The sequence below is a fragment of the Hemitrygon akajei genome, chromosome 3 (assembly GCF_048418815.1).
Source record: "Hemitrygon akajei chromosome 3, sHemAka1.3, whole genome shotgun sequence".
Lineage (NCBI taxonomy): Eukaryota > Metazoa > Chordata > Chondrichthyes > Myliobatiformes > Dasyatidae > Hemitrygon > Hemitrygon akajei.
The window spans coordinates 113106046-113117003 of NC_133126.1; the positions used below are offsets into that span (position 1 = coordinate 113106046).

At 40.8% G+C, this 10958-nt stretch overlaps 1 protein-coding gene across 3 annotated transcripts in view; it reads left to right on the forward strand.

The window, feature by feature from the left end:
* Positions 1-7651, forward strand: part of LOC140725305 (histone deacetylase complex subunit SAP130-like) — a 65070-nt gene extending 57419 nt beyond the window's left edge. For all 3 annotated transcript variants that reach the window (XM_073040608.1, XM_073040609.1, XM_073040610.1), the window contains exons 20-21: positions 1610-1723; positions 6165-7651. In XM_073040608.1, coding sequence (XP_072896709.1) covers positions 1610-1723; positions 6165-6323 — 273 coding nt within the window. In that variant the 3' untranslated portion in view covers positions 6324-7651. The remainder of the gene's footprint in view (positions 1-1609; positions 1724-6164) is intronic.
* The last annotated feature ends 3307 nt before the right edge of the window (positions 7652-10958 follow it).

Consider the following 10958-nt stretch of genomic DNA (forward strand, 5'->3'; position numbering starts at 1 on the left):
GTAACCAGTCAGGATACTTTCAACAGTGTGTCTGTAGAAGTTTGTGATCAAATAAGAGTGACATCAGTATGACTGTAGGATGCTGCTGAGTCTGATTTCATGCTGGAAACACACGCAAGGAGTTCCAGTGTACTGTCTGTAACTTGATACCGAAGGGAAAAGTTGTGCTGAAATGCATTTGAAGATATTCCAGCGCATAAACCAAACATCTGCCAATTTTGCTGTTTATGGAAAGGAGCTGAGGTATGTGTTTACTAGATACCTTCTCAATTGAAGCACACCAGACTCTGCATCACTATGATAAAAGACCCATTGTTGTAGTGGGTGTGTGGATCTAAATTTACCAGTAGAGCTCTGTAAATAGAATGATCTTTGTATTTGGTTGTCAGCTGTGACCTTCATTAAAAGTTGTTAACTAAGTGTTTGCTGAACGTAGCTGTAATGGTACTGGATACTGTGTACAATATTATCTTGGGGAAGCTCTGGTGCATTGTTCATGCTGATCTCTGAGTGAGTTGTATCAGCAAAAGTCAAATTCTATTTGTTTCATGATGCTAGATGTCTGACAGATGATTACATGAAATCATTTATAGTTGAGATCACAAACAGTGGTGAGTCAGGACCAGTTTCAGTCTTAGTGACAAAGCTGTCATTATGAAAGGTGACAGAGCAAGGTGGGGAGGTGCTTTAAATACACAAAAGCTGATGCTCCCTTTGATCCTGAAGTAAATGATCATTTTTGGCAAAGGAAAGGGAAGACTGTTGGAGGCTGTGATGTTAGGAGGTACTGTGCTCTTTGAAATAACTGCAGTGCCGTTTGCAGATGGTGCACACTGCATCCACAGTGCTCAAGGTGTGAATTGTCAGGTTGATGAATCAAGCAGGATACTTCATTCTCACCACTGTTTAACTTCTGATCTGTTGAAGCTGCATTCACGCAGACAAGTGAAAAATAATTCATCATGCTTCTGACATGCTTGCATAGATGTTGAGAAGGGAGACCCTGCACAACTGGTCCAAGTTGAGTTCTGCTTGGTGGTGAACTACAAAATGGCAGTGTTAATGACAATCGATTGTCAATAATATTATGATAAAGTGCCTTGTGCTTGTTGGTTAAATGCTACTTGTCACTTCGTCTTTGAATTTTGACAAGGCCTTTGCTTGTGTAGGCATGGACTCTGTAAGACTTGGGAGCAGAATTAGGCATTTGGCCCATTGAGTCTGCTCTGGCATTTGATCGTTTCCCGAGGAGCTGTGAATACAATTGAGCGTTATCTACTCAGTGAATGTAACCACTTAACAGAAGAAATATCGGTGGGATTTTAATTTCCACATAAAGGGCATTAAGAATTATCTGTTTTACTTTCAAGGCTCGTGCATTAATAATGGCTATGAAAATTATAGTAGAGGTTTCCTAGAATTTGCAGTTCTTAAGAACTAGGGTGGGGAGAGAGAAGGACATTTAAACTAAAAACAGATTCTGTTCATTTGTTTCCTGACTGGGTATCATAACGTTCAAGTATTTACTTACTGCTGATTACTAAGAAAAAGTTTGGAATTTGAGCTCAGTCCTTTTTATTAATCTTTTTTCTTTTCCTGAACTCTATAGACTAGCTTGGAACATGATGTGTACAACAGATTGGCTTCATTACAGGAAGGGCTGATTCCAAAGAAGAAAGCGGCTGCAGATGATGACATGCATCGAATCAGTGAGCTGATCCAGGTTTGTGGATGCCCTGTATAAGCAAACCGTGCAGCTGGCATCTCAGCTATGCATTGCTGGGAGCAGAATTAAGTACTGGCCCATAATATATACAAGGCCGCATCTCTGCGGTTCCTGAGGTCTGGAGGTAAATGTCACCTGGGCCAGATGGTCTACATCCCAGGGTTCTGAAAGAGGTAGCTGAAGAGATTGTGGAGGCATTAGTACTGATCTTTAAAGAATCAATAGATTCTGGCATGGTTCTGGAGGACTGGAAAATTGCAAATGTTACTCCATTCTTCAAGAAGGGAGAGAAGCAGGGGAAAGGAAATTATAGGCCAGTTAGTCTGACCTCAGTGGTTGGGAAGATGTTGGAAGTCGATTGTTAAGAGTGTGGTTTCGGGGTGTTTGGAGGCACATGATAAGATAGACTAAAGTCAGCATGATTACCTTTAGGGAAATTCTTGCCTGACAAATCACAAACAAAAAAATCTGTTGGAATTCTTTGAGGAACTAACAGACAGGATAGACAAAGGACTGTCAGTGGGTGTTGCTTACTTGGATTTCAGACCTTTTGACAAGATGCTGTACATGAAGCTGCTAAACAAGAGCCCATAGGAAAGATGCTGGCATGGACAGGAGATTGGCTGACTGGCAGGAAGTAAAGAGTGGGAATAAAAGGATCTTTTCCTGATTGGCTGCTGGTTCCTAGTGGTGTCCCTCAGAGGTTGGTGTTGGGACTGCTTCTTTTCACATTATATGTCAATGATTTAAGTGATGGAATTGATGGCTTTGTGACCATGTTTCTGGGTGATACAAACTAGATTCGGGGCAGGTAATGTTGAGGAAGCAGCAAGTCTGCAGAAGGTTAGGAAAATGGGCAAAAAAGTGGCAGATGGAATATAGTAAAGTGAAGTGTGTGGTCCAGCATTTTGGTAGAAGGAATAAAGGTATGGATTATTTTGAAGAAAATGCAAAAATCTGGGGTGTAAAGGGAGCCCTCATGCAGGATTCAGAAAAGGTAAATTTGCAATTTGAGTAGGTGGTGATGAATGCATATTCAATGTTAGCATTCAGTTTAAGAGGACTAGAATATAAAAGCCAGGATGTAATGCTGAGTAGATCTGGGCTCTTTTCTAAGAAGGATGTGGTGCCTTTGGAGAGGGTCCAGAGAAGGTTCACGAGAATGATGAAAGAATAAACACACGAGGAACATTTGATGGTTTTGGGCCTGCGTACAGTGAGGTTTTGAAGAATGAGGGGGAATCTCATTGAAAGCTATTGAATGTTTAAAGGCCTAGATAGAGTGGACATGGGGAAGATGTTTCCTACAGTGGGGGAGTCCTGTACCAGAGGGCACAGCCTTGGAATAAAAGGACATCCATTTAGAACAGATATGAAGAGGATTTTTTTTCAGCCAAAGAGTGGTGAATCTGTGGTATTTATTGCCCCAGATGGCGCTGGAGGGCAAGTCATTGGGTATATTTAAAGTGTAAGTTGAACGGTTATTGATTAGTAAGGGCATGGAAGGTTATGGGGAGAAGGCAGGAGAATGTGGTTGAGAGGGATAATAAATCAGCTATGATTGAATGACAGTGCAGACTCAATGTGCCAAATGGCCTAATTGTACTCATATGTCTTACGGTCTAATTATGTATCACTACAATTGCTTCCTGTCCAAGCTATAACACTACTGCTGCCCTTTAGCTCCATCTCAGCGTGATAACAGATTATGTTAGCACAATGATTAGTCACCTTGACTCACAATCTGGTGGTATGGATTGATTGTCCACAGGCAAATATTCAAGTCCTGTCATGACAGCTGGAAATTTTAAATGCAGTAATTAATTGTGGAATTAATTTCTTTCCAGAGGATGTTAGTGAATCTGTTGGTTGTTCACTAACATCCTTTTAGGAATGAAATCTGAGGTCCTCAGCCTAGTTTATTCTTGGTCTGTAACAATGTGATTCTTAACCACCCTCTAAAAAGACCAGGCAAACTATCACAATGATTTGCTATTCTTGCTGATGTTGCTTATATCCACTTTAAAAATGGCCAGTTAAATCTGTCGGCAGAATGAAAAGAAATTGAGGAGGCTGTATCACGTAGTTAGATAAAATATGTCCCGGAGCAGGAATGTTGTGCTTGGTGGATCGGTATATATGCAGTCATTTCTGTTTGGGTAAAAATTCTTAACTTTAATAAGATAATCTTGCACTTTGAACTGGATGGTCCCAAATTTGACAACACATGATACTTCAGATTTACTGTTTTTTACAAGAAAAGGCAAATTCAAAGTGCTCATTAATCCTTTTTGCATCAACTGTGTACTAACAATATGAATCGTGTTTACAATTCACTGGAGTACAGAGGAAGTTGGGAGCCACAGACCAACATTAATTGTCCTTTTGAAAATTAAAACAAAAAATCAAACATTTAGAAATCTGAAATAAATGCTGGAGACACTCAGAAGGTCAGACAGCATTTGTAGATGAAGAAACAGTTAATGTTTGGTGAGGTGCCACATAAAAAGTGTCAAATAATGTTGATGGCAGCACACTGAAGGAGAGAGGATTAACCAGCTGTACTAGGGGGTACTTGAGGCAATGTAACCGTGGCCTCACTACTTACGTACTAATGATTTGAACTGGGGACCAAGTGTAGCTTAGCCATGTTTATAAATGACCAAAGACAGTAAGGTGGAATATAGTCATGGGCAAGCATGTGGCAGATAGACTAGTAGGGAAATGTATTACTTTGGGAAGAATAGAAAACAGTTTTATTAGAATTACATACTAGTGTTTAGAAACTCAAGGAACACACAAAGATAGGACGTAAGTAACTAAAGAAACTGTGGCGCGTGGCCAAATGGTTAAGGCATTGGACTAGCGATCTGAAGGTCGTGAGTTCAAGCCCCAGCTGAGGCAGCGTGTTGTCTCCTTGAGCAAGGCACTTAACCACACATTGCTCCAGTCCACCCATCTGAAAATGGGGTTTAACCTCGTGATAGACTGGCATCTTATCCGGGGGGTGGTGTCTTGTACTCTCAGTTGCTTTATAAGCACCGGCCTGATGAGCCTATAAGGCTCGGGACAGATTTTAACTAAAGAAAGATGCTGGAGGAAAAATGTAGACTTTTGATGTAAAGTGTTGGTGCACGAACTTTGTAACAGCCATGCAGGGTTTGTGATGTCACATCTAGGGGACTTGATTCTTGGGAATTGTTTTAGAGGAAAGGAAAAGCAAACTGAGAATTTAGAAGAATAGGAGGTAATCCCATTGAGATGTTTTATTTTGAGAAGGGTCATTAGAGGAGTGTTGTGAAGATGTTTCACAGTGGGAGACTATAAAAATGGTTAGAATTGTTTTCCTTATTACAGACATGCCATGAAATTTGTTGTTTTGGGGTAGTACAGTGCAAGACAAAAGTTGTTAAGTTACAAAATTAAAGAGCAGTGTCTTAGGATAAAAAGAAATTGTAAGGAGGAATTTCTTCCAGTTGCAAACCTTTGAAAGTTCACTATGTCGAGAGTGTTGTGGATGCAGTCCTTAAAGAAATTCATGACTTAAGATGGAAGTACAAAGTCTACATGAGAATTGAGGGCTAAGAGGGTGAGGTCAAAGATCAGAACAGCACTGACCTTATTGGAAAGGAGGAGATTGAGGCAGTAATGCTTATTATTATTTGTTTAAGTCCTGTATACTTGGTAGTACACAACCTTTTAGTTGGGAGGGACAGAAGGACAATTTGAAATATTTTTGAGGCCCATTCATAAGCTAATTATTATGATTAGTTTAGAAAATTGTTTTAAAATGTATATACAGCTTCACAAATGAAATTGGTTTAATTATGCAATGGAATCCCACCTGTTTCTCAGCTGCTTTCCCTCCCAGATGCCCCCTCCACTGACCATTTCCAGCCTCGTAGCCTCACTCTCTCTGGTTCTTTTTTGTTCTGAAGCACTTGAGTCAAAAGAAATAAATAAGTGAATGATGTGAAATTGCAGAGGCAACGGATCTTTGTGCAGCCCACAGAGCAGAGCTCGTTCATCACACTATCACAGTACCAAAGCCTCTTCCCAATTGGATTATTCAAATAAAGCTATTTCTCCTGACAATTACTGGAAGAGCTCAGTCCTAATGAAGGGACTTGGCCTGAAATGTTGACTGTTCATTCCTTTCCAGCTGAGTTCCTCCAGCATTTTGTGTGTTGCTCTGGATTTTCAGCATCTGCAGAATCTCTTGTCTATTTTTTTACCTGACCAGTCAGCCTGAAAACATACACCCGACTAGCATTGGGACCCTGGCAAAGCAAAGTGCTCAAAGCCTTAAACCCCCTGCCTACTCAGTGAGAGGAGGTGTGGTTTCATCTGTCCCCAGTCAGCTAGGAGCATTTTGGTGATAATGGAACTAATGATATCTAACTTGCTGTAACATTATTCTGCATTGCTCTATTCACAGGGGAACATGCAGCGTTGCAAACTGGTTATAGACCAGATCACTGAAGCCAAAGATACCATGATGAAGGTTCTGGATCACAAGGATCGAGTCCTAAAACTCCTCAACAAAAATGGAACCGTCAAAAAGGTGTCCAAATTGAAAAGAAAAGAGAAGTCCTAAGGTCTCAATTTTGGGTAGTAACTGTATTTTAAAGCCACTGTATAAATGTTTAGTTTGATATTTTAATAAACCAGTGTTTGCAGGTGATGGATAGTTTCCACAGAACATGAACATTGCTGTGGTGTGAATGGCAGTAATTGGAAATACCCACAGTCTCAGCATTGTTGATCAGTTGAATCCCACTAAAATTGTGACAACCTGCAAAAAGTGAGTTTGATTTTTCTCGAACCTGACTGCACACTGCAGTGTTGACTAACTTGCTCATCAAGTTAAATAGCATGGCTTCCCCCTCCTCCTTCCTTTGATGTTCCTTGTTCAGAAACAACCGATTGGCAGTCAGTTCTCCCGTTAATTTTCTTTTAATTTTTGGGGTAGTGATTCATTAGTTCCAATTTAGCAGCACCTCATCACCAATGTTGGTTTACAGTGGCAAGAAGGTAGAAGAAATCTAGGTGTTCATGATTAGCAACCCCAGTCAGCTGCAGTTGTTGAGGGGTGGCTCTAGTTTAGAATGGAAGAACGATCCAATCCAGCAGCCAGAGTTGTCAGTTTACCAACAGAAGAAGGGAACCCCTTTGTGAAAACAGCTAATCTGATTTTGCTGGTCTCTTAAAGCCTATGCTTTGCTTTACAATTACATGAGGCAAGCATCTTTGAGAATGTGATTCTTGGCACTTGCAAAACTTAACTCGTGTTTGCCCCTGCATTGACTGACAGGAGCAACTCGAGAGCTGTTTGAATATTTTCTCAATGAGAAAAAGAAAGAAGTTCCCTTAAAAATATTAATATTTTCAACTTGGGAATAAATGGGGTGTATGCTAATCAAAATTGCATACTTGTGAGCCTCGTTGTATCTTTAGTTTCCAGAAGGACTGTAAAAGAATTGTCAATTTGTTGCAGTGTGGCTTTGTTCTGTGCAGAGGAAGCCTGCTCCTGGCCACGGTGAATTGACTGAGCACTGTGCAGTTGTAGTATCGTTCCACTCCAGGTTCCTATATAACCATGTCATCTTTCTATCAGAAGTTATTAATAAAGTGGAATTACTAGTTTTTTTATATTTAAAAGGAAGCTTGCACGATTCTCGGTCAGAGTCTTTGTAAAACATGGCTTTTTTTTTTTGCTCCTCCATCACTTCTTTCCACATTATGTGTTTGGTGTTTGGACCAGCAGTGTCTGTAACCAAGAAGGTATTTAAGCTGGGCTGCTTTTCTTGTGTGTGGTGATCTTGTGTGAGATGTTTGTAGTTTGTGATGCAGTTTCTTGTACATAAACACTTGAAAATCCATTAATAAACAGTGCAAGCTTTTATACCAACTGCACAAACCTGACTGGAAACAAAAAGCTCTGACATAATTTGCATCTTCTTACGTATGTGTGTTCTATTTTCCAAAGCTGGTAGTGTGACAAAATGGTGAACATGTCATATGCCTTGTTAGCTTTCAACTCTCCAGAGAATTTTGAATTGATCACAGTTGGCTATACTTAACACTCAGGCTGTGAAAATAATCCAATCTCTCCAGCTGTTTTATTAACTTGTGCTGCCTTGAGAAAATATATGTACGATTTGAATTTCTTGTTTTTAACTAATTGAAGATGTAGGAGTAGAATTGGGCATTTCTGCACCACTCTATTCATTGATGGTTAATATTTCTTTCTCTCAATCCCATTCTCCCACCTTCACCTTTTAACCCTTAACCCCTGTACTAATCAATCTCTGCCTTAAGTACACCAATGACTTGACCTCCACAGTGCTCCATGGCAATGAATGCACAGAGTCATCACCCTCTGAATGAAGAAATTCCTCCTCTCAGTTTTAAAGATACACCCCTTTATTCTGAGCCTGTGCTGTCAGATCTGAGACTCTTCCACTAATGGAAACATTCACCCCATGTCCGATTGATCCAGGCCTTTTAGTATCCAGTAGCTTTCAATGAGATCATATTTATGAACTCCATTGAGTATTGGCCCAGAGTGATCAAACATTTCTTGTACGTTAAGTTTTTCATTCCGAGGTTCAGAGTGAGGTTTATTATCATTGACATGCGTCATGAAATTTGTTGTTTTGCTGTAGCAGTACAGTGCAAAGACATAAAAATTAGAAGTTCAAAAACATGCAAAAAATTAAAAATCAGGTAGCATTCATGGATTGATAGACCATTCAGAAAAGTGGTGGTGGTGGAGAAGATACTAAGTATGGTCATCGGGCTCCTTTACCACCTCTCTGATGGTAGTTACTCAATGAGAGAATGTCCCAGAGGATCTTTAATGATGGATGCTGCCTCCTTGAAACACTGCCACTTGAAGATGTCCCCTGGCAAGGTGGGTTGTGCCATAATGGAACTGGCTGAGGCTACAATTCTCTGCAGCCTCTTGTCATCCTGAGGACTGGAGTTCCATACCAGCCTGTGACCCAACCAATCAGCGTGCTCTCAGCTATACATGTGTATAAATTTGCAAGAGTCTTTGGTGACATACTAAATCTGCTCAAACTCCTAATAAGGTATAGCAGCTGCCATGCCTTCTTCATGATTGCATCAGTGTGTTGGATCCAGGATAGATGCTTTGAGATGTTGATGTCCAGGAACTTGAAGCTGTTCACCCTTCCACTTCTGACTTATCAATAAGGACTGGCGCGCATACTCTATAATTCCCTTTGCTGAAATCCACAAATAATTCCATGGTCTTGCTGACATTGGGTGTGAGGTTGTTATTGCAACGCAAATTACCCAGCTAATCCATCTCATTCTTGTACACCACCTCATCACCATCTGAAATTCTGCCAACAACAGTGGTGTCATCAGCAAATTTATTGATGGCATTTGACCTGTGCCTTGGCACAGTCATGAGTGTAGAGATGGTAGAACAGTGGGCTAAGCAGACATCTTTTAGGTTGCCTATGTTAATTGTCAGCAAAGAAGAGATGTTATTACCCATCTGTATGGACTGTGGTCTCCCAATGAGGAATTCAAGGTTCCAGCTGCAGATGACATACAAAAGCCCAGGTTTTCAAGCTTGTTGATTAGTGGTGAGGAGATCATGGTGTTGAACACTAATCTGTAATTGATGAACAGCAGCTTGACATACATTTTGCTGTTGTCTAGGTGCTCCAAAGCTAAGAGAGAGAGTGTGTCTGCTGTAGACTTGTGGCAGCAGGCAAATGCATGTATGGCCAGCACCTTGCCCAGGCAGGAGCTAAACATGAGATGCTGATAATCTTGAACAACACACACATTACAAAATGATGGAGAAACTCAGCAGGTCAGGCAGCATCTATGAAGAGGAAGAAACAGTTGACATTTCGGGCCAAGAACCTTCATCAGGACTGTAAATAAAGGTGGAAGAAGCAAGAATAAGAAAGTGGCTGAAGGGGAAGAAGTACAAGCTGGCAAGTGATAGGTAAAACTTGATGAGGTGGTAGGTGGGTGGTTGGGAGAAAGAGGATGAAGAAAGAAGCTGGGATGAGAAGAGAAAGGGGTAAGAGGGGAGCCAGAATGGGGAATAGAAAAAGAGAAAAGGCGGAGAAATTACCAGAAGTGAAAGAAATCAATGTTCATGCCATCAGGTTACAGGTTACCCAGGTATTGCTCCTTCAGTCTGAGAGTTGCGTCTAAATGATTCTAACCATGACAAACCGCTCAAAAGCACTTCATCATAGTAGAAAAGAGTGCCATTGGGCAATGGTCATTGAGGCAGCTCCTTCTGCTCTTGGGCATCGGTATGACTGATGACCTTTTGAAGCAGGTGGGAACCTCTGCTCGCCGGGGTGCAAGATTTAAGATGACTTTGAACACTCCCGCCAGTTGGTTGGCATGGATTTACAGTACTCTGTCAGATACATTATTGGGACCTGATGCCAGACAAGAGTTTACCCTCTTGAAGGATGTTCTGATGTCAGTCTCTGAGATGGAGATCACAGGGTCAGCAGATGCTATGGGGAATCTCTGAATATGGTCCAGTCCACCAATTCAAAATCAGTCCTGTATACTCTTCTCTGTCTCTTGACCATACCTTCATTGTCCTCACCACTGGTACTGTGGCTTTTGGTCTCTGTCTATATGTTGATTGGACATACCAGAGTATGAAAATGGGATGGGATGGTAAGTGTTCCTGATGATGGTGTAACAGTGATAAAGTGTGTTTGCTCCTCTGGTTCTGCAGGTCTCATGTTGGTGTTAAATAGTTGGGGTCTTCTTCAAGTTAGCCTGGTTGAAAACCCCACCACAAAACAACAATCAGGAAGGCACCTGGGTGTGCTGTCTTTTGACTACTGATCATAGTTTTCCAGTGCTATTTGACATCTGCTTGAAATGGAATGTACACTACCACCAGGAAGACTAAAGGACCTCGTAAGTGCTAGCACATCTTTCTTTGGATGCGGGGTCCAAAGTGATTTTTAAGCTGATAAAACTGTGTAGGGTATAAACCAACCAAGCAGAATTTGCATTTTAATTTATCTTGCTTTTTGAGTTCCTCAGTTTTACAAAGACAACATGATTTTATTTATGGATTGCATTGGCCAGTGATGTGACCATGTTGACTTGGTAGACATTGGTAGATTTTAATAAATAATACTTTGAATATTTACATTTTCTTACTACCAAATTAAACTTAGCTGCACCATTGATTTAACAAAGA